This window comes from Silurus meridionalis, chromosome 25 (assembly GCF_014805685.1).
Source record: "Silurus meridionalis isolate SWU-2019-XX chromosome 25, ASM1480568v1, whole genome shotgun sequence".
Taxonomy (NCBI): domain Eukaryota; kingdom Metazoa; phylum Chordata; class Actinopteri; order Siluriformes; family Siluridae; genus Silurus; species Silurus meridionalis.
The window spans coordinates 2,509,263-2,533,812 of NC_060908.1; the positions used below are offsets into that span (position 1 = coordinate 2,509,263).

The 24,550-nt window shown below is 40.7% G+C and overlaps 1 protein-coding gene across 10 annotated transcripts in view; it reads right to left on the reverse strand.

Annotated features, from left to right (window-relative positions):
- Window positions 1–9,658: 9,658 nt before the first annotated feature.
- The window catches only part of rgs3a (regulator of G protein signaling 3a), a 130,834-nt gene continuing 115,942 nt past the window's right edge, over window positions 9,659–24,550 (reverse strand). For 7 of the 10 annotated variants that reach the window (XM_046838605.1, XM_046838602.1, XM_046838604.1 and 4 more), the window contains 5 exons: window positions 23,586–23,656; window positions 13,238–13,339; window positions 12,398–12,459; window positions 11,425–11,591; window positions 9,659–11,149 (listed from right to left, as the gene is read on the reverse strand). In XM_046838605.1, coding sequence (XP_046694561.1) covers window positions 10,949–11,149; window positions 11,425–11,591; window positions 12,398–12,459; window positions 13,238–13,339; window positions 23,586–23,656 — 603 coding nt within the window. In that variant the 3' untranslated portion in view covers window positions 9,659–10,948. Of the gene's footprint in view, window positions 11,150–11,424; window positions 11,592–12,397; window positions 12,460–13,237; window positions 13,340–18,532; window positions 18,668–23,585; window positions 23,657–24,550 lie in introns of those variants that run through there. The other 3 variants (XM_046838603.1, XM_046838611.1, XM_046838610.1) reach the window with 3 other exon arrangements.

Consider the following 24,550-nt stretch of genomic DNA (forward strand, 5'->3'; position numbering starts at 1 on the left):
GTTAGGAATTTAGATTGGGGATCAGGGTTTGGGTTTTGGGTAGTAGTTTAGATTAGGGATCAAGGTTATGGGTTAGGGTTCAGAGTTGGGGGTTAGGGTTAGAGTTTAGGAATAGATGTTAAGTTTAGGGGTTTGTGTTAGAAGTTTACATTAGGTTTAGGGTTGGGGGTTTGGGCTCAGGGTTAGGGTTAGGGTTAGGGTTAGACTGCCATCATACTTACATCAGAATGCAAAATGCGCTTCAGCTGCGAACACAAGCATCAACTGAAAATGCTGTTACACAATAATGTTAAAATATACTGTTCATTTGTGTACGCAGTGATGGTCAATAGAATGACAAATCTATTGTGACCACAGCATTAGGGTTTGGCATAAAGGAAACGTCGTGCCAGATTCGTTTCTACATCCTGGCTCTTTGGTTCTGAATTAATTTCTACCTAATTCAAATAAACTGATATTCCATTGAGCTACATTAAACTACGGTATAATCACTTCTGTGAAGATGGTCTACAGCTCTTAATGTTTTATGGTCTGATCTGGTTCTGCACTCAGCGCTCATTTATTCCCCTCCGTGAATGTAAAATAATTTTTTAAAACGGTGAAAAAGAAAAAACAGAGGGAAAAAATGAAAAGAAATGCTTCATTTGTAAGGAATGTTGGTCATTTTTAGCCAAATAGACTTGTGTATTAATCAATGGCTCCAAAACTTTGCTTCATCACATGGAAACTGGGCTCGCTCAAGTTTACGCCCACTCTGTCAGTGTGTGTGTGTGTGTGTGTGTGTGTGTGTGTGTGTGTGTGTGTGTGTGTGTGTGTGTGTGTATGTGTGTGTGTGCCAAAGAGTGAGTAACTGAGTAATCGGGCAAAGAGAGAGGAAAAGAAAAAGAAGGATGGTTCCAGTATGACTATTATTTAAACAACGGGAGAGTCGAGAGCTTGTCCTTGTTGTAAAGCAGGACGTTGCCAGGCTGAGTCAGTTTATTTTTCACATCGACTTCTCCATGTTATGGATTTTGTTACTTGGAGTGGTGAAAACTTCGGAGTGGCACAAGGTCAGGTGCTGCAGTGTGTTAAGTTCTTCTCTGGGGCTCGCAGTGTTTTCAGGAAAAGTGTTCATGCAACAGAGAACTTCAGTCTGAACCTTTTCCACGTGTTTCTGATTGGTCTTTTCTCTCTGTGTGAATATGATCACATCCAATTTATCCCACTTTGGTTTTGTTCATACTGTTGGGCAACTCATATGTTATTTTAACACCTGATTTTTGTATTGAATGCAGCGTTGAACAGAAACGAAGTAAATGTAATTTGACTGTATTCGAGTAGCTTTTTCACGTATCTGTACTTTACTAAAGTATTTCCATTTGAGGAGACTTTTACTTGCACTTCACTTTCAAAGTCAAATATTTGACTGTTTTACTCAAATACATTTTGCAATACTTTTTATTTATGAGGATAAAAATGTAACTGGTCAAACACGCACCAATTCACCAATCAGGGTCGAGCTCACGCTTTGTTTTAAACTTGTTTTGATTGGCGCTTGGTGTATCTACTGATCAGTTCAACAGTAAGCAGAACATTTAGAGAGGAATAAATGATGAAGAAACTCCAGACTCGAACTCACCACAACACACGTGACCTCATTTGTGTTTTTTTTTTTTTTTTTATAGTTTATTTTTTTTAAAGGTTTTGTGTTCATGATCATTTAAATAGAAATCAATCAGTGTTTGAGTCATTAATATCATTCTGTTAATAGATCAGTGTGCTGAGAGTCACATTTGAGTCTTTTTACATAAACTGAGTTGATTGAGCAAAGAATCTTGTGATAAAAATGATAATAGGAACATTATAGTTATAATAAATCATAGTACTTTGGATACTTAAGTTCATTTGAAGGCAAAAACTTTTGTACTTTTACTCAAGTACTTTTACTTTTACTGGAGTATTTTTTTACCAAGTGGATCTCTACTTTAACTCAAGCACTGTACATGGTTTATGTACTTCGTCCACCACTGATTGAACACTTCATGGAAAATGAAAGCAATGAAATCAATTCAGGCTGCTGAAGATTCGTATAATCTGTACCATTTTTTTGCTAATTTTTCTCAGGCGACAAAATCGTGGCCAAAATCTTACAGTGGGCACCTGGTTTAAGCCTCTGTGTTACTGATTGGAAGACCGAGAGTTTAAGCCCTGGAATTGCCAAGCTGCCACTCTTGGGGCCCTTGAGCAAGGCCCTTAACCCTCTGTGCTACAGGGGTGTTGTATCATGGCTGACCCTGCACTCTGACCCCAGCCTTCTAACGTTGCTGGGACATGCGAAGAAAGAATTCCACTGTGCTCTAATGTAAATGTAAAAAGTATTAAGCAACTAAGAGCATTTTCTAAAAGAATCGTTTTCGTTTTGCGTTTTTCGTTTTTTCGCCAAAAAAAAAGCAGTGAAATTGTAAACATCGACAGCTATTTCATCGCATTCCTTCAGAAAACCTCTCCAGCGTTTTGAAGCAAGTTGTTGAAAGCTCCTTCTTCTGCGATTTGAGTAGCATTAGATCGTGATACGACTCGAGCGCACCGATGTTAAACAAGGCAACATCTTGAAGAACGCTTGGCGGGGGCTCGGGGCGCCAAAACTTCGTACTCGAGTTTTACGGTCGCTTCAGTCACGCAGGGATTTTTTTTTTACTGGCTAAGTGAACCACCAGAGAAGCGCCTGCTGCGTGTCAAAGTACTTTTTTTTGCCTCCTGTCACTGGCAGCTTCAGTCTCTCTGGCTGCACTTTTCAAAACAAGTCTGTAAACTATTTATGAAGTTGGTTTCCATGGTGCCCAGTTTCCCCCGACAACATGCCCAGTGTTTTTACTCACGGCTTTAAGTGTTGGCAGGAATGTTCCTTTGTGTGTGTGTGTGTGTGTGTGTGTGTGTGTGTGTGTGTGTGTGTGTCATCGTTCGTGTTGCAGCGAAAGTGAAATGTGTTCAAGTTTATTTTTGACTTTTCGCACATGTCCACACTCCCGAGGTGTGCGCTTCCGACGACGGGTCATCGTGTCATGCGTCGTGACACGGCATGGAAGAATGATTCAGCACAACAGAAGCGCTAACAGACTCCAAATGTCTTTAACTACCATTTCTGCTTCTAGCATATAAAAAGGTTAAGGTTAAAAAAGTAAAAAAAAAAAGGTTTTATTGCGATCATGTATTTTTTAATGAATTCGGTAATTTTTGTACAGTAAAACCCCGTTGTACGAGCATAATTCGTTCTTGAAAATTGCTCGTAGGTCCATTTGCTCGTACGTTCGAACTGATTTTCCTCATAAGAATGAATGTAAAAGTGATTTAATTCGTTCCGAGATCTCATTCGATCGCTTATTTCTGCAAAGTATTTGTAGCCTATTTTAACAAACAAATGCACAGCAAATTACCGTAATGTAAACATAATTTAACACTTACCCATGTGGTAGTGGTTGATTGCGAGTGTGAGATGCGCACCACGTTCGTAACCTTCTCGGTTTCCATGGTAATTCTATTTACTTTCGTTTTCACAGCACCATCAATGATTTTCTTGGGAGACATTTTTTCAAGATTTCTAGTGAAATAAAAATATAAAACAAAAAAAAAGTTTTTGCTGCACTGAACAACGAGAGCGACTGATGCTTCCCTCCGCCGAAAACGGGAAACCGGCAGCGTGGGTTTGCTCGTGCCTTCGAAATTTGCTCGTAAAACAGGGTAAAATTTTGCGAGCGAGGTCGCTTGTATCTCTGTTTGCTCATACTATAGGTTGCTCGTACAACGGGGTTTACTGTATATGCTACAATTATATATATATATATATATATATATATATATATATATATATATATATATATATATATATATAAAAGACTTAATATGATGATGGCAACAGAAACAGGGTTCTGGTTAGGACTGGTTAGGGTTTAGGGTTCTGGCAAAAGGTTATGGTTAGGGCTCAGGTCCTGGATCTGGTTATTGTTTGGGGTTAGGTCAAAGGGTTATGGTTCTGATTAGAGATTAGGGTTTAAGTTTTGGTGTTAGAACTTAAAGTTAGGGTTCTGGTTAGAAGTTGGGGTTAGAGCGCTGGTTAGTGTTTAGGTTTCTGGTCAATGTTTGAGGTTGAGGAGCTAGTTGAGGTGTGGGGTTATGGCTCAGGGTTAGGGGTCTGGTTAGGGTTCAAGGTTCTGGTTGGGGTGTAGGGTTAGGGTTCTGCTCAAGGGTTGCAATTGTGTTTCATTGTCTTGGTCAAGTCAGGGTTAGTGTTCTGGTTGGGTTTATGGGTTAGGGCTAAGGTTTTGGTTAGGGTTCAGCATTTTGGTCAAAGGTTGGGGTTCGGTCTTAGGGTTAGCCTTCTTAGGGGTTAGGGCTTAGAGTTTTGAACAAGGGTGTTGTTAGGGCTCAGGGTCCAGGTTCTAATTGGGGTTAGGGTTAGGGCTTACAGGTCCAGGATCTGCTTAGAGTTAAACTTTAGGGTTTTAGTTCTGCATGACATCTGCATCTCTGCGCATATCATTTTATCTTGCTTGTCTAACACGGTTGTTTTGATAAGTCAGGGACCGAGGGAATTACAGCATGTTTGCTTTTGCTGTGATCTCAGCCTGAGCATGTGACATCGCCGAACACCACCACGTATTTCCTTTCCAACTAAAAACCTAAAGCCTTTGCAAAAAAAAAAATTCTGCTGCTTCAGGGCTTGTTGCTCCAAATGGATGTATTTTTTGGCTTTTGGATTTAGACAGATTTTTAGCCAGATATTTTCTCTTTTGGCTTCTTTTGGAAATGGATCATCCTTTTGATTCACTATGTATTGATGCATTATTTCTGTGTGTGTGTGTGTGTGTGTGTGTGTGTGTGTGTGTGTGTGTGTGTGTGTGTGTGTGTGTGTGTGTGTGTGTGTGTGTGTGTGTGGCGTGAAGAGGGGCAAAACAACCAACTACAGGCATTAACATTCCTGACGTGCATTTTTCCCACTGAGGGTTTTGAATTTCACAACAGGCCTGAGATCGCACGTCCGCCTGATTGTGGGAATGTGATGAGATACTGTGTAGCAATAAGGACTGCTTTTGCACAACTGTCTCTGTGAAAAATCCAACTTTTCCAAAATGCTAAGAGTTATGTAAGCAATTTTAGTAGATGATTGTACATGCATCACATCACATCCCAATTGTAGATATACACTTTATGGACAAAGGTATTAGGACACCTGACTTTACCAGCCATGTGTGGTTTTCTTCTCAAAATGTTACCACAAAGTTGGGGATACACAATTGTATTGGATGCTATTGGATAACTTTTAATTCTCCCTCTACTTAAATCAGGAGACCCATATCTGTTCCAGCATGACAATGCCACTGTGCACAACGCCAGCTCTATGAAGATCTGCTTTACATGGTTTGGAGTGGAAGCTCTCATCTTGTAGAGCTACACCTTTGGGATGTATTTTCATGCTAACTGGACCCCAGGCCTTCTCACCTCACCTACATTAGTATCTGACTTTACTACCACCCATGTGACTGAATGAGTACAAATCTCAACAAATCTGGTGGAACATCTTCTCAGAAGAGTGGAGGTTATTATAAAATAAACACATTTATAGTAGGGAAATGAACAGTATTTTTGCATCACACATTACACTGTTGATTATGTTGTTCTAGCAGCACACGTCCTGAAGTAAATGTGGAAAATGGTTAGTCTCCGAGCAAAACAGGCAAAAAAAAAAAAATCCAAACCCAGTAGCACTTAGGGGAGTAAGTGTGAAGTGTAATGGGGTGAAAACAGGGCACATTCTATTATTAGCTTTCTGAAACCACGAATTAGACTCGCTCGATTTATCGTGAGCCATAACAGTCTGATTTGGTTCGGTTTGATTAATCACCTGTGAGTACAAAACCCATCAGTGGTGCTGATGCAGTGTGTTAAACAGTTTCCAAGGATGTGTTTTTGTCAAAGTCACCTTGAAGGACTGGAGCATCGCTTCTCGGCTGCAGCCATGGATTACCGGCGTATACACAACCCTCAGTTTTTGTCTTTCCACGTGCACTTAGTGTCCTGAAATAGCAGCCTGATTGTGCCTGCTGTTGCCAACTGCCAAACACTCTGTTCCAGCATTTCAGGACACCTGGCTGAAACGTCCACAACAACCGAAGAGGCCATGTGGCAGGAGATGCACGTGGTCAGTGTGTTGTAGGAGGGAACCAACTAACAACAATCAGCAGATTGGATCATTGCCTATTGTTCAAAATGTGATTTAAATTTAATTGAATCGAATCGAATCAAATAGGATCAGATCGAATAGAACTGAATCTAATTAAATTAAATTAAATCGAATTAAACACAAAATACAGACTGGGTCGTCTAAAGTCCAAAGTCTTAAGCATCCAAGTCTTGACTCTGATTGGTCAGATATGTAATGTTGATATTTAAACATTTATTTGGCAACTCTTTTTTTTTATTTCAGAATGACTGCACCTGCATAAGAAACAAATATATTTTGTTTGGTTTTGATCAATTTGTTTATTTTTGTATTTAACACTTTTTGTGTTAATTTTCATGAACACATTTTGCAATTTATCCACAGTGATTTAAAACACTCAATGATTCAATTGTTATTTGTATTTTTCACTGTCTTTCCAACCCAAGAATGAAATAAATCCTATTGTTTTTATTAGAATACATTCATAAAATAAACACTGACACTGAACTCCTTCCGTCAGTGTAAATCCTTTCAGAATACTTCAAGTAGACTCTATGGAAAAACAAACACCAGAGCAAATGTGCTTTCTGAACATCTCATTCCACATTGAGTCTCCATTCATTCTCTTCTGAGATGTTCCACTAAATTCTGCAGACATTTGTGATTATTCAGTCACAAGAGTGTTAGTAAAGTCAGATACTGATAAAGTATGATGAAGAACCTTCACGGACATTTCATGATAGTAGATGTAGCTGTAAATGCATAAAAACTACCTTGTGTCTTCACAAAATCTAGTGGAACATCTTCCCAGAACAGTGTAGGTTATTATAACAGGAAATGGGGACTAAATGTGGAATTGAATGTTCAGAAAAGCAAATACCAATTTAATGATGAGGTGTTCACAAACTTGAGGGATTCTCTTCAGTTGGAGACCACTCTGCAAGCTGATGATGGTTCCACCTCAACAGCCTAAAGATCCATGAAGTTCCTGAGCAACTATGAGGGTGGATATGGACGGTAACTGATATCAGTCTACTAAATGAACATTTCTGAATTTAAGAGTCTGTCACTAAACACCTCAACAATGATGGAAGTGTACTGAATGGACAAATGGGTTCTCTTCTGAGTCTGGTTCCTCTCAAGGTTTTTACCTCATAAAGTCTCATGAAGTTTTTCCTTGCCATAGTCACTGCTGCCTCACTCATTAGAGATCAACTTACAATTATAAGGAACAAACATATAGGCACTATAACGTACTGTTTCATTGATTCGAATAGGATTGGACCCAGTGTTTGTGACCTACCGCACCACATCCAAGATGGCGGCTTCCAGTTTGACCAAATTTAGACATCATTTCCATTCATTCAACAGCAGGAAATGACACAGAAGCGCTGAAGTGTTTGCTGTTTGTCAGTTTTGCAAATGAGGAGTGACATGGCACGAACCTGAGGCATCATCAGAAAACGGATTAGTAATCACTCAATTGGTTTGAACTAAAACACACACTTAAATAATGTGCAGTGCTGAATTGTAATCTAATCTGCATGCTATTATCTGTGTGTATATGTGTGTGTGTGTGTGTGTGTGTGTGTGTGTGTGTGTGTGTGTTTCAGTCATGCTGACTCCTGCCAGATCCTCTGAGGAGAATTAATCAGAGCCAAGTCCAAACAGAGCTGTCATCACCTCGCTTCAGCAAGCTGGGCAGAACCACCTGCCGCTCAGCGCTTCCCGCCAGTCCGTGCGTGTCTGTGTGTGAGAGCGTGTGAAGGGGTGTGTGTGTGTCTGTGTGTTTGTTTGTTTGTTTGTTGGATGGTTGCACGTACCTGAACCTTTTCCAAATAAAAGGTCCAACTGTGTAGTTGTCATGCAGAAAGGGAAAGAAGCACTCACTTAATAAACACCCACCGGTCCTGACCAAAAACCAATAAAGACCAGAATGCACACACACACACACACACTTAGGAGCGGATGTGGTTCCTTAGCAACTCTAAAGAGATTACAGGATTGATGCTATTTGTGGACAGACGATTAATCCTGTCAGACTTCTGAAACACACTTTACTCCAAACTTCTGCAGTATTTTTATTAAATTATTCACAATAAAGTCATTGTTAATTCAGTGTCAATTTTAAATAAATTCCATATAATTTCAATGTAAATTTTTATCCAGAGTAACAATTAAGCAGCTATAGGGATAAGGGCCTTGCTCAGGGGCCCAGCAGTTACAGCTTGGTGTGGCCCGGATTTGAACTCATGACCTTTGGATACAAAGCATTTACCCTTAACCACTAAGCGACTTTCTTTTTTATCTCTTTTTTTCCTCTTAAGTCTCCTTCATCCTTTCTTTTCCTTTTTCCTTTAGTATGTCTCTTTCTGTCTTTCTTCATCTTTCTTGTTCTGTTCATCCCTTTAGTTAGTCTTTCCTTCATGTTTCTCCTGCAGTCATCAATCATTCCATTCTTCTCTCCTCTCTTCTTCTGTCTATTCTTTAGTCTCATTTTCATATCTTTTGTATTAAATCTAACTTCCCCTTTATTCACTTTTTAATCTGTATCTTTTTTATTCCTTTAGTTGTTTTCATCTTTTATTTTATTCTTTTTCTTTCATATTCATTTCGTTTCCATTCTGTCTACTTCTTCTTGCCAATATTTTTCCTTTACTACAGTTTTTTTTTGTCTTGCATCAATTTTCTTTCTTTCTTTTCGTCCTGCTTACCATTCTTTAGTCCCTCTTTCTTTGTATTAACTATAACCACCTTTATTTTAAATTGTTTATCTTCCTTCTTTCTCATTTATTTCTTGTATTGTCCCTTCTTTACATTCTTCTTTTCCCCTAATATTCATATTCTCATTCATTCTTGATTTTTTCCTATTGTTTATCACTTTGCAAATATTTAATTTCTCTCTCCGATTTTTGGATTTTCTTTCTTTTTTTAGTTGCTCATTGCTTCCCTTTCTTTCTCTCTCTCTCTCTCTCTCTCTCTCTCTCTCTCTCTCTGTAGTGTATGACTGTTTCAGGTCAGCTATATAGAGCAAGTCGTTCTGTACCTGTCTGGGTGTGCGGTGACAGAAAGAGGCAATTCTGATGAATGTATTCACACACACACACACACACACACACACACACACACACACACACACACACACACCTTTGAACGCCCGTTAGTTCCATTAAGAAAGCCAAACCAATAATCACAGACAGTGAGGAGATCAGATATCAGTTTTTTCATTCATCTCTTTTATTATATCTTCTGTTTTTTCTCTTTGTTTTTTTTTTTTTTTTTACAATGACACCAAATGTATTGTCTCTATTTCTTTTTTCCCACTTGCTATTTTAGGAGATGTGTTTGAACTGTAAACAGTGAAAATGATCCGATACATTTCGTAAACCCCTTACAAGCAGTGTATGACCGAGGAAAGCGTGGATTTCACCCACAGCCACTTTCCCCATTGTGGTTTTCATTTTATAACATTACATGTCATTTTATAGCTTCGAGACTCTGAGTATTTACATACATACAGCTGTGTTACGGGGGGATTTCTCCCACCAGACCTTTTTTTTTTTCAGCATTTTTCTTTAGACTTTTCTTAAGAATTATATTTACATCCATAAACCCCACTGGCTGCCTGCTGCCAGGGGGTACACAGTTAAAATAACACACTTAATAGGAACTAAAATCCTCTCTGCGACTTTTTTCCCAGACAAATAAAAATCCATCGTCCAAAAGTGAAACTTATCCCAAAAGATAAAAAGAGAAAAAACATATTGCACTTACATAAGGATTATAAGGATATAAGGGCAGTTAAGGATTATGGGTAATAGGAAAGAAAAGGTGTTTGTGTTTTGGGAGGATGGGGGGGGTTTGTCTAGCTGAGTGCAATGAACTGAACGAGACATCCAGCACGGATCTAAATAAATATGCAGACTTTCTGTACAGGTAAAGCATTAATCTTCCTTAATTGAGAAAAGTCTATGGAGTGCAGGTTTAAACCTAATAAAAAATAATACTATGTACAAAAAAAAAATAAACGAAGGTCAAACAAGCCTGAAAGCTTCATAGTCGAGTGCCGTGCAGTCCTGAGAATCCTCTCATCCAGTCCCTCACATGGAGCTACAATGAATTGCTAAACAGAAACTGTCACGCTTTTGACCTTTACGGAAAAACGGAAAAGATGGACGGATGGACGGGTGATCACGTTCCAGGTGCTGAAGCATGAGAGTCCATGGTTGGTTGTTTGTTTTCCCTCAAAAACATCTTTCAGGACGGAGGGACGTGAAAGAAGACGCCACGTTTACAGAAGTGCCACATTGACCTCAAAAGGGAGGAAAGAAAAACAACAAAAAAACGTTTTGTATCGATCCGGAGGTGGCGTCTGCGTCGTACCGGAAAAACTATGCCAGGCGACAAAACAGTGCCCGACTGTCTCTTTTTCTCTCTCTATGCATCGTAGAGTAAATCCCTTGTCCCTTGTTCGGTTCTTTCCATAAAAACACGGAGGTGAAAAAATAAAAACCGATGTAGCTCATGAGTTATAGGGACGCTCGGGGCGTCTCCGATGTATCGCTCAGTCTCGGGATACAGGGGAAACGGTCGCCTCGTTCCTTTCTCGTGTCTCTCCGTCTTGATCGGCGCCTTTCCTTTGTCTCTCCTCGTCATAGGACAGGATGGGAGATGAGAACAAAAGTGTCCATGATGCTAGAATCTATTTTTTTGTTACGTCAAGAGTCTCTGCGCCCCGTGCGGTCCGTCTTACGACGAGGACGCCGTCGACGTCGCGCTCGCTTTCTTTTGGTTCACTAAGTCCAGGTAGAGTTCCGAACGGAGGAAGCGCGGATACGAGTCTTTTTCCATCAAGCCGTATATCCTGCGCTGGGCCAGGTCAAAGCAGGAGCGCGTGACGTTCTGGAGGTTCTCCTTAGTGTGCTCTCGTGTGTATGAGTCGAGATTCACCTGGAATGCGAAAGCATAGTCAAGGATCAGGATTCCGCGCTTTTTAAGTTCATAGCGAGTGAAACGCGTGCGCTAAAACCGCGTAGCACTTGTATTCGTCTGGGATGACCTCACATCCTCATGTGGAAACCATACACAAAGACTAGCTCATTCAGCTTCTGGGGGAGGGGGTGTGCAGGATTTACACTCCGCCGCCCGTCTGAGTGTTTACATAGAAACCTATTCCTCATGAAATGATTGTGTGGCCTCGCTAGCTAGTGTTCTAGAACTCTTACCTCTTTGCAAGACTGAATAGCGATGTACTCTGCAAAGATCTTCTTAGCCTTCGAGGCCATCTTCGACTGCGATTTGACCTTCTTGTAATCCTCGCACGCCAGCCAGAATTCCAGATTCTCCTCGCTGAACTCGGTGCGCAGGAATGCTCGAAACGCCGCCAGACCATCTGCCGAAGGAAAAAAGAAAGAGCGAGATAGAGTGAGTTAACGGATGAGTGTGCAGGAAGGACCATAATACACCAGGCTCAGCTGAGATAAGGATCGATCTAAACGGGTTAGCGGCTTCCTTTCCAGGCTGTCTGATCGCGTGAGATCGGAACAAAGTTCCTAAGCACGTTGCAGGTTTTCCTGTTTCTCTGGGCTGATATCTATTTTTTTTTTTTAACATCGATAACGGTTTACAGAAACATTTCCTTTTCCTCGCAGGTGGCATTGACGCTCCTAATCGAGGAGTTCACTCAGGGGTTCCGTTGGGAAGAATACTAGGAAGTGAGGAGATACCCGGTCGACTGAGAGCTCTTTTCCGCTGCAGATAAGCTCGCTGCGGAGGCTTTTGTTTAGTTTTTTGCACGATAGGGAATAAGTGCGCTCTAGGTCTCTCTTGTGCACATGAGATGGTAGGACTGAGCACATGCATGAAGATCTTACCTCACTATCAAAAAACATTATAATGCTCATTATTATTAAGAACCTCCACATCCAGATTCTGGATTCTGGAGAGCAGATATAAATAGAAAGAGCACACTAATTTCTTTGAAGCACGCTAATCCTTCTGTGTTGCTATTTCCTCCCTGCTGATGCATGCCTCGATACATACAGAGGTAATTTATGCAAACGCTTCCAACACACACACACACATACACACACATCTGACCACATGTATCATTCCAGGTTCCTGCGGCAGTGGAAATCATTCAATTCGTAATCTTAATCCAAACACTGAATTGCTTGAAAAAATAAAATAAAAACTTACATTTATGGACAAGCAGCTTGTCAAGGGACTCCCCCCACTTGAGCGCCTCCTCCGGCGTGGGCCTGCAGATAAAAGCAGATCGGTTCTTTAGCAAGCCCATTTCTGTCAGGTTTCTCATTGTGTGACCCATCCGAAGCCCTGTGTCTCTCCGGCTGGGTGTGTGTGTGTTGGAGTGTGTGTTTAGTGTGCGTGTACAAGTCTCTCTGAGCCTCTGTGGTGGAGTGCTTCTTTTATGACTAACTCCAGAGAAGGGAGGGGTGAAGGTGGAGCTTCAGGCAGCCAGTAAGATGGTAGCAGAGCTCCACCTCCATCCTTTGGCTTTCCGAAGCTCTGTTTCATTGTGTGACTACAATTAACAACTATATAACATCTGCTGCTTTATTGACTTTAGGAGCAAGCCAGGCTTTTCAGCACGATAGGGCGGCATTGTACACCACATCCACAGGCAATTAGGCAGGCGTTAGTCCTGCTAAAGCAATGGCACCCGGGCATATGTTCAGCCAGCTGGGATGCACGGCGTCATATATCACACGTCCTATCACTTAGATAATTTTTTTTTGGCTGATCTTTTTCTCCAAAACGAACAAAATATACCAGCTCCAATGGTACCTGTTTCGGTTAAAATTTTGTGGTGAATTTTCGGGTTTAACGTTACCAAATAAGGTCATGGAAAGATACACAAACATGACGACTGCATGACAACGTGATGACACAAAAAAAACTTCCTTTTTTCCACTACTCCTTCTCTCAGGCCATGTGCACACCCATATTCGTCAACAAACATTACACGCATGCACACACACACACACACGCCCTTGCATGCACACATGTAACACCTACTTGACTGACTTCATCGTTTTGTCCAGCTTGCTGGCCGGAGTGCTTCCAGGAGATTCATTCCTTCTCCTCAGGAACGCCAATCGGTTCTTCATGTCTTTGGCCCTGTGTGAACAAACACACACACAAGCATTCGGTCAGAGATCCAGACATCTCATATCTGGATATCATGAAAAACATGAAAATATCTCCAAAGTCGTCTTAATAGGATGCGACAAAACCAGGAAAAGGTGAAAAGCGATGTACATTTTTTCCACAATCAAGCTCTGAGCGGTAATAAGATGTTGAAAGTTGGATGAGAGACACCGTCTGTCTCTCTCTCTCTCTCTCTCTCTCTCTCTCACTGTCACACACTCGTTTCAATCCTGTCCTTCGTCCTCTCTCTCCTCTTCTTCCTTCCTGACTGACAGAGTGACGTACTGACAGAGGGATGAGGCTGAGTCTCGCTCTCTACCTCCACACCTCTCTAGGATTCTCTATCAGGCCCCCAAGCTCATGACCTCAGGGTCGAAGCCCTCGAGGGGGCTAAAAGCCTACAGCTGCACCCCTCTTCATTCAGCCAAACTTTCGCCACCCTGACACGCCCTCCTCCCCATCCCGACTGCCCGTCCTCGCCCACCCCGACCTCGCTCGCGTCCTCGTGGAGCGCCTGACCTTTCTATTTCCTGCTGTTTGATTTCCACCGTGAATTCACCAGGCCTCGGCTCTCATCAGCACCACGTTGGGAGTCCATTCTGTTTTTGGACCTCCCTAGACACGGTTCCTAAATCTGTCCATCTGTCCTGCCCTCGCCGTGCCTCCGTTCTATAACGGCTCCCAGACTTATCATCGTGTGGAATTCAGTGAACATGAGAAGATCGAGTCTGTGCTCCGTGACTTTTATTCATTGGACTGCTGCTTGAAAAGGGAAATCATTAAGGCCATGTTTTTTGGGGGAAACACCACTAGCTGTCTCTTTGAACTAGGCTTGTGCATAAGATAGAAGCCGGAGGTGAGCTCGAACAGGAAACAGGAAGTCTGTAACAATTTATGACATCATTCAATGTTGGGGTTAAATCTGGAAACAATGCCCCACTGCCTGAAATAAAACTCAACCGACTCAATGATGAGCAACCACCTTAAAATATAACACCAGGCATTTTTTCAGCAAGACTCAAGACAAAACCACATCCGAAAAAATGCTCCATTACCGCATGAATAGCACACATGTCCATGTATCGAGTGGACAATCTTGCTTTTCCACCAAGCTGCGTTTGTGTGAATCTACCGCTCTTGTCTTTGTCTGCAGGAAGACGGAATAAATTAACAAACTCACTACCAGTAGCCAGTGTCACGATATACTTCCTCTCTGTGGGGGAAAAGCTGCCACTCAAATTCAAATACAAATTCAAATTTATATTATATTTGTCACACACACATTCATACAGAGTGAGATATAGTGAAATGCTTTTTACAACTAAAGTGACATAGAAATAAATAAAATAAGCATAAAAGTATATTAAAATATATTCTGGTTATAAGTAATATATATAAATATATATATATATATATATATATATATATATATATATATATATATATATATATATATATATATATATATATATATACACTCTTTGGGCTCTTGAGTAAGACCCTTAACCCTCTGTGCTCCAGCAGTGCTGTATCATGACAAATTACAACTGAGCAGCTTAAGGGCCTTGCTCAGGGGCCCAACTTGGTGTAGCTGGGATTTAAACTCACGACCGTCAAACTTCAAGTCCAATGGCATAACCACTAAGCTACCACCTCCTTACACCTTCACTAGTTGACATGAGGGCAAGCTCTTCAGAGGAAACCAACCTGATCGTGATTGAAGCTCCATACAGTCATTATCCTGAGAATAGTACAGACGTGGGATTGTTACCTTCTGCTACGCTCAATTGAGTCGATTCTTTTCGACGCATTAAACAGCTCTAAAGCTGGACAACAAACTTGACAGATGGAAACTATTCATGTTATTGTACAGATAAAGAGGGTAATAGTTTTGTTTTCCAATCACATTTCTCAGTCAAAACCTGGATGTTTGTATACCATCGGAAACCACGCCCCCTTCCTGAAGCCTGCATCATCTCACGAGGTTGACAAAGACCTTAACGCCATTTACACATAAACATGCTTTATTTTTGGCTGACGCCTGCGATGACGCACCCGATGGCTTCCACTAACTCGAATCCGTTCTGATAAGATAAGACGGGTGAAATGGTCAAGTAGTTAAGCATCTGCATCCATCACATCGCATTCCTCTCGGACGGCTCGCACAGTCGAGATGTTTTTGGAAAGAGGGAAGGAGATTGTGGATCGATGGATGAAATCGAGATATGAAATTAAATCCAGCATAAGAATTGAAGGAGGCTTAAAGGGAAGGGGATGAAATGGGAACCTGAAAGGGGCTATGAAAATATTTTTAGACAACGCAAAGCAGGTGCAGATTATCGTGTTTGATTGGCAAATTTTTCATTTTCAGCAGGAAAGGTTCGAGGTTCGAGGCGTCGTGGAAGCCGAGAGCCTCCGATAAACCGTTCACGGTCCTTGGAAAAAAGTCAAGTGTTTAATGGGACGATTTATGGTCTTGATCTGGGTTCAATACAGAAGGCGAGAGTCAGGAAGGAGCTCATGCTCAGGAAGAGAAAAAAAAGAAAGTGTGACAGGAACTGATCTGAGAACAGTCAGGATGGTTTGCTGTTTTTAGGAGATGAAGGAAACAGGCCGTAATGCTGATCTGCAGGAAAGGATGTAAATAAAACACACATCCGGAGGAAAAGACGCAACTCAACACTGCCACCTGCTGTACTGTAACGCACACTACACCTGACCTCCAGCCCCTAAATGATGTCACAGATGAAGAAAATGTTCAGAAGCTCATACAGTTACTTTACATTTACTATAAAACACATACAAGTGACAGACAGTCATGGGTCTTGGTGAAGGTCAGGCATGGAGCCAGTTCAAGGACTCCACAGAGGTTCTATTTAGCACCAGGGTTCTGGAGAAACGTCTCATTTCACTGTGTTCTGCATCAGCTACATGGTTGAAATGACAATAAAAGCTTCTTGACTTGACTTGACTTGACTTGACTTGACTTGTATAACTGTTTTGTCTTGTTGCAGAAAAGCTTTTCATTTGTTGATTTGCACATAAAGTTTTGCTTAATTTTTTTTTTATGTCTCTTTTTCTCTACACACATTTTATTTTACACACACACACACACACACACACACACACACACACACATACACAATTTTCTATATTTTTGCATAATATTTTAAGCAATTTTTTTCTCCTTGGAATTCTGCTTTACATTTTTTATATACAGTATATATATATTGTTATATTCTTTAAATTTTCTTCCTTTTTTTCTCCCCCTCTTTTTGTTTTCTGCACAAAAACACATGCACAATTTCGATTTTTTTTTTCTCATGTGTTTTTACTTTTAGTTAAAACAAATAATTTGTTATGCACAATTTTTTCATAGAATCTCATACATTTATTTTTTCTTTTTTAATGGTTCTTTGTTTTTTTTATTATATTTGTGTACTACAGTTTTGCTTTTTCTGCATGCGTACATATTTAATTTCCTTTTATTCACACAATATTTTTCTTTCTATTTCATTATTACAGTTTATTAATATTTTTCTTCACTTTTTCTGCACCTTTATTTATTTATTTATTTTTTTAAGGCAAAATTTTTTTGTTTAAGATATGCAAATCTTTTATTATACAATAATCAGTACAGATGTCGGCAGTGAAATTGCTGAACGTGCCTTTCGATTCAATACCAGACTGGTGCATTATGGGTATTCTCTACTGTCCAGGGCCATTGTTGCCCTTGTTTTCTAACTCAAAGTTATTACAGTAATAGGGATAAATAATTCAGGGGAAAAAAAATAACAAAAATGTAAATGTTACTGAATTAAATAATGTGGTAAATATTTTGTGGTAAATATATTTTTATAAAAAAAAATTTCAGTATCAAAATAGTTTTTAGATTCTTTAAATGTAAATTAATAAAAACTAATTTTTCTGATGTTTTCCATGTTTTTTGGAAGTGTGTGTGTGTGTGTCTGTGTACAGTATGTGTGATCAGTCAAGTGACAGCCGGGAGTTTTTTTTTGCACATTCCCACAGATGGTCTACATTCCACATCGGTGCGTGAATATGTCCACCTCTCAGGCATGAGGTGTCGATTCTCCACGCTGCGAAATAGCGCTGGAGTTATTTCGGTTTTGCGGCTTCATAACACACAGCCATGGAAATGTCAGACAGAAGATCGATGACCATTGAGACCTTTTGTTGAATTGGAAAAATTAAAAATCTCGGCCTTGCGTCGTCGGATAACCTGAACCGAATTCTGCAGATATGCTCCTGCAAAACTCTCGCCTGGTGAAAATAATGCATGGAAACAATGATATGGAGGAAAACCATCTGCACTCTGCAATCAAGATCTCCTAGAGAGAAAAAAAAGTGCTCGCTCACTATCAGCCGGAAAAACGCGTCCAAGCATTGCAACTGCGGCTTATCGAATTCGCCCCTGATGTTTAGATCTTCCTCCCTACTACTGGCTTCTCCAAAGGGAACGTCTATCCGCTCCAAATTAGAATCATCTCCAGGCTCCGCTCTGGCAGGCCCTTATTATCTCTCGCAGCATTGCTTTGAGCTATTCTGGTGCAAGAAAACCAGGACGCCTGCAGTGGGAAAGACATTTTAGAACCTGACGGCGGTCCGGAGAGGCTCTGTAGCATGATAGAGCTTTTAAAAAAACACGCTGATGGGAACGAAGTGGAGGAAGAAAAAAAATCCAGGCTTGTAGTTCATTTATAGTGATGTGAGGTTTTAACATCGGGGTGGAAGAGAATGAGGGTTCAATGCTGAACACATTGCAGAACCATACACACACATACACACTGTACAGTAAACACATGCACGGTGCTTCTCTAATGCATGGTCAAAAGTCCCTGCTGGACCCTTGAAATGTCATGCTGTTGTGCATTACTTTGACAGGAACCAGGAACGTGAAGAACATCTCCAACATCTCAGAACAAAACCCACACACACATACACACGGAGCAAAAAAAGCCTGTATAACTCACGTGGATCCTTCCCAAATCCCATAAGATAAGAGCTCAACTTCACACCTCACACTGTCTCTAAAGTCTCTATTATAAGCTCGTTTCTCTTTCCTGCTCCCCCTCCCCTCATCATTCATCCTCAATCTGTCCATCACTGAAAAGCTCAGAGGAGATTAAACGCGATGCTTACCTTTCCAAGTACTTCTCGGAGAAGTCCACCATTGTATGGAACATGAGTACTAGTATGTGTGTGTGTATGTGTGTGTGTATGTGTGTGTGGGGCAGGGTGGGCAACGAGGTGCATTCATCTAACCCTGCTCAGCTCCTCTGAGCCTTTTTAAAGTCAGGGGAGGGGACGACAGGAGGGTGGGGGTGGGATCATGGCCTCGGCCAATCAGAGTGCAGAGAGGAGACATGTGTATGTGTGTGTGTTGTGCTTTGAGCATGTTTACAGCTCAAATACCCCAGAAAGTTCAGAAATGAGTGTAAAGAGATCGGGTTTGTTAGTGTTTGTGATGTTTCTGTTAAATGGTTCTTGCGAAATGAAATGCAGTTGTGGATGATGTACCATGTTCCTGTACTCAAGGACAAGAACTAATCTGAAATATATGAAAACTCCACCTTTTACTTTTCTACTCAAGCAAAACTACTAAAAAGTTCTCACTATTTAACAAAAGTAATTGCACCGATCTATGACAGTTACAATATCTGGACAAAAGTATTGGGACACCTGACTTTTCCAGCTACTTGTGGTTCTTGCCCCAATCTGCTTCTTTTCACTTGAACTGGGAGATCCAAACCTAATCCAGCGTGAGCGTGCCCCTGTGTACAAAGCCAGCTCCATGAAGATCTGCTTTCCATGGGTTGGAGTGAAAGATCTCCTGCTATAGAGCTCCAAACCTATTGCCATGAATGTGAACTCTGACCTACATCACATCTACCTCACCTACATCAGTACCTGACTTTAATAACACCGATGTGGCTGAATGAGCGAAAAATAGACAGACAGACAGACAGACAGACAGACAGACAGACAGACAGACAGACAGACAGATAGATAGATAGATAGATAGATAGATAGATAGATAGATAGATAGATAGATAGATAGATAGATAGATAGATAGACGGTTGAAAAGTCAGACAGACAGACGTCTAGACATCACAATTCTAGACATCACAAACTTGCATTTTTCTGCTTGTAACGCATCAAATTTGAGGACATAATGTTTACTTGCTGCCTAAAATATCCCACCCCACTAACAGGTGCCATGATGAAGAGATAATCAGTGTTGTTCACTTCACCGCTCATAATGTAATAATGACATAATGTTATACCTGATCGGTGTATATATATATATATATATTATAAATCTCTTTAGTAGTTTTCATGTCTGATTCGTTTTTTTCCATTCGATTGTAGTCTTTAACTCTCTTTTCCAAGCATTATTCTTTTAATCCTGACATTTTTCCTCCAAGTCCTCCTCCTGTTCTGAATCTCCCTTCCTTCTCTCTGTGTGTGTCAGAAATAAAGCCAAATACAAAAGCCTTGAAAGTATGCCAGCTCTGGTTTGGGAGGATTCTTGTCATTTCACTTGAATAAGCACATGCTCTGCTTTGACTTGTTCCACAGCGGGACTGAAAGTGTGTACTGTACCTGCACTCACTCAAACAGTTCATCCAGTCGGCTAGCCCGATAAAATGTATTTATTTATTTTTTGTGAGATGCTAAACCATCAGTTTAGTATTGCGTAGGCAAATGGGAAATATAGTTTGAAATTAAAAAATAAATAAAATTGGGGGTTAGGTAATAAATCAAACAATGAATTGTACACTTGGAGTATTTTCCTTTTTTAATTAAATTAATTTTTATTTGTTGAGCTCTATTGTAACAATGGAATACAGGGTGCGAGTAACACAGGAGTATAAAGTTGAAAAAGCGATCCCACACACACACACACACACACACACACACACACACACACACACACACACACACATAGTAAGGACGAGCTCACAAAAATCATAATACCTACAAAATTACAAAACTACTTTACAACGTCATCCACCATCTTGGCTGAATTGATCACATGACCAAAACCGCGGAATCGTTTTCAAAGCCTTCAGTGTTTTCAAATTTATCCACTCCAGAGATTGTTTTTAAAAAGCTACATCTTCATTGACTAAAAGCGTCGTCTCAGTGTGGACGAAAGGTCAACACAGGCGAATACATGCGCTTTTAAACAAAAATCTATTAGTCTAGACATGGCCTTAGCCATAACTGGTGGCACGTCAGAATCTACTGCACCGAAACTAAAGTTCCTTAGGCTTAGCGTTCCCTCAGCAGCCTCCGTTTAAGTAGGTGTTAATGTATGTCTTTTGATTAACGCGGTGCCGACGCTGAGCTAATCAACAGATGATGAAGCACGGATGGCTTTCACACCAAGGTGAACTTTTCACACCTCTCACACAGAGGACCATCTCAATTTGATCAACGTAACTGCTCACATACCAGATTACTGCAGAATTTCACCATCCATTTCACGGCTGGAGCAAATCTGTAAACACACTGTTTCATGTACGAGTATAAATTTTCATCTATGTTGCATGAAAGCTACGAAACAATGCATACAAGTGAAAATCTAACACAAATAAAAAAAAATGCTAGTTATGCTAGTTCTACTGTATGTAATATTTTGGGTTTATTGAAAAGTGGGGCCTCTGTTTTCATTATTTCTATATGAAAGCTTATTAAAATCCCAGACTGAAATGCAGCTACTAGACACACCTTTAAGTTTAATTACAACCGAGATGTAAGTCTATCTGTCTGTCTGTCTGTCTGTCTGTCTGTCTGTCTATCTATCTGTCTGTCTGTCTGTCTGTCTATGAAATGATCACCACAGTGCAGTTCATGGCAGCATTAGCATAAAAAGAAACAGAGCTGGACAGATTACAGCACTAAAGCGTTGCCGCATCACCCTCTGTAGATAGAGATGTCATTAATTAATGCCGGCCTACCCTACCCACAATGCCATGCGATAATGGTGCATCTCTAACTACAGAGAGCGATGCAGCAGTACGTTAGTCGTTTATCCTGTGCAGCTTTGTCTCTTCAACTTTCATGCTAATTTTGCCATCAACTGCATCACATCTCACAGAACGCTAATTAGCAAGCTACATCGCTGTTGTAATAAAACGCAACTGTGTCATGTAGCCGCATTGGATTCTGGGACTTCATTTTATGATAATAGGCTCCTCATGGGAAAACCTCACCCAGCAACACACTGACACCGCAATCTCTAAACGCATCACGAATATTCCATAGAAATACATAACACTTTTCCTTTAATTGCACAAAAGAAAAAAAGAAAAGAAAGAAAAAAAGTAGTAGCCGCTAGTCATGCTAGCAAGTTTCATTCATCTCTATCACACTATATGATTCCAATGAAGTTGTGGTGTGTATTGTGAAACCATTTACAATTGTTCCTGGTGTGGATGAAAAGCACAAAGTAAATACGTTCGGCGATAAATAATTCATTACATCGCTAATACTTGAGTGAAGCACTTCCTGTTCTCTCAACACTTTCTGTTATGCTAAAATGGGGAAAAACAGGAAAATCTGCCTCAGGTTTACATGTAAGGCATTTAGGTAGACGCCTTTATCCTTTATCCCTTTATCATTGAGCTAAATACCGACTTACAACAACTGAGCAAAGGTGGGATAAGGGCCTTGATCAAGGGCCCAGCAGTGGCAGATTAGGGGTGGTCGGATTTAAAAACTCATGCCCTTCTGATCAGAAGTCCAACATCTTAACCAATGAGCTCCCTCTTCCCTACAAAATCTAATTTACATTTATGACATTTGGCAGCAAATCATACCAAGAGGGCATTTGAGAGTTAAAGGCCTTGATCAAGGACACAGCAGTGGCAGCTTGGTGGTGGTGGGGTATGAACTTGTGTCCTTCCGATCAAGAGTCCAATGCCTTAACCACTGAGCTCCCAGCTTCCTCCGCCATCTCAAGCATTAAAATTATTATACGACACTTAGTCTACTGCTAATATCATGACTTGTAGAAATTGCAAAATAATTTTTGATTTCCAAAACCAAAAACACTTTCTTACGATCTATATTTCTGGCTGTCAACTTGGCTGCCCACCTTTAGAACGTCCTCAGACCTTTCTCAGAACTTCCTCAGACCTGAAATTCTTTTATATATAGTGATGGGAAGATTGGATCATTTTACTTTAAATTTCATTCATCAAAATGAACTTTGTTTGAGTCGTTAGTTTATTTTGTTCCTCTGATCAGAAATAAAATAAAATGGAACATTTTTCAATAAGCAGATCCCCAACAGGTCTACATACACCAGCTTTACTATATTTCGAATAAGTTATACATAAATAACTGCATAGCGTCTATGGAAGTCACATGATAAAAGAACAAACGACTTGGACAAGAAGAGTTGAGAGATGAACTACTTATTTCTGTTTCTTGTACATAACCTACAGAGATTTTGCGATGCTTTGCTCATGTGCGTCCAGTAGAAAATAAACAAATCACTCATTGAGACGACTCCTTCTTCCGAGTCACATTAAAAACTATGACGCTTCTAATGACAACTGCTAGTACCATGACTTGCCGGAATTTCAACAAGCAATTTAATTTCCAAAACATAAACACTTATTAACATGTTACAATCTACAATAAACCATTATGAATAATAACAGTTCCTAGACAACTGAAATCCCTGAGGTATTAAACTAATCTCTTATCATGGCACCAGTTCAGAATGGTGTGTGTACAGCACAAGGTGAAGGTCTTAAGGCTCCCCAATTTTATATAAAAAATAGATTAAATATCAGAGAACCAGTGTTTGAAATGAAGTGGCAGCATTTTCTTTTCGTTTATGTGGATGTGATTGTAAATGCAAAGAAAAAAGCTGTTTAATACAATGCCCTGTGAAGAAAATGTCCCAGTGATGCAATTCTCCCCCAACCCAGGCTACACAATAGAAGAAAAGACTCTCAAATTTCAAAAGTTCTCAAATGTGTATTTAGCCTACAATAGTGTCACGGAGCCACAGTGCAGCCTGAATCCCCCCTGGGAACATTAGGTAACAGAAGAAAATCAGTGTTTGCCAGCTTGCCCTCTGAATCACGAATAGCTTTTGCGTCAACTGGTCTATCAGCAGAACTCAATAGTACATCAAAGAGATAGCCATTAAAAAGAACCTAAGGAACTTACAGGTTTTTGGACTTCTTCTTCTTGGTTCCGTCAGGGCTGACGTCACAGCTGCACTCGGATCCAGCGCTCAGCTGCAGAGAGAGCAAAAGAACAACAGTAGGCATCATCCATCCAGACTGCCATGGAGCATGTGGAAACCTGACTGGGCTAAATCCTCAAGACCAATGAAGTCCTGGAGAATGTCTAATGGACCATGCAGCAGATTAAGTGTGTGTTTGTGTGTTGGCCCAGCTAGTATAATCCTCTGGCATAGTCCCAGAGTGTGTTTTTTTGATGAGAAAGGATCCTCTGTGAAAGAGTGGGAATCCTTCTAGTCGCCTCAAAACTGTGGCCAAGATTAAAGCCTCAGGCTTGGACCTTGGAGTCAGGTTACCTTCCTGTCTTTGGAGGCTTTTGATTGGATAAATGGACTGTGGAGGAAGAAGGGGGGTTGGTGTGGGGTTGGTTTGGGAGGTTGGAGAGGCAGTAATCGGTCTGAGACTCTCTCCAGCTGGAGAGCGGGGGTGGGCTGTTCCGGGTAATGTGTTTGTTAAAGAATGCCCCATTGTGTTGGGAAGCGACCTCAAGTCTTGATCCTGATATGGCCTTACATGGAACTAAGCTCTCACACTGTGCCAGGACAACACATACCCCATTCCTGGCACAAACGGGTAAACATTTATTTAACTCCTTTCTGGATTTCTCCAATTTCAATTTTCTTTGGGAAGGTGGTAGATTAGTGGTGAAGCTATTGGACTTTGGATCTGAAGGTCATGAGTTCAAATCCCAGCCACAGCAAGCTTACATTTACATTTACTGTACAGCATTTGGCAGACTTACATTTATCTCATTCATACAACAAAACAGTGATGTGGTAAAGGGTCTTGCTCAGACTTTGGACTTTAGCTCCGAAGGCAGCGAGTTCAAATCCCAGCAACACCAGGCTACCACTTCTGGGCCCCTGAGCTAGGCCCCTAACCCATAAA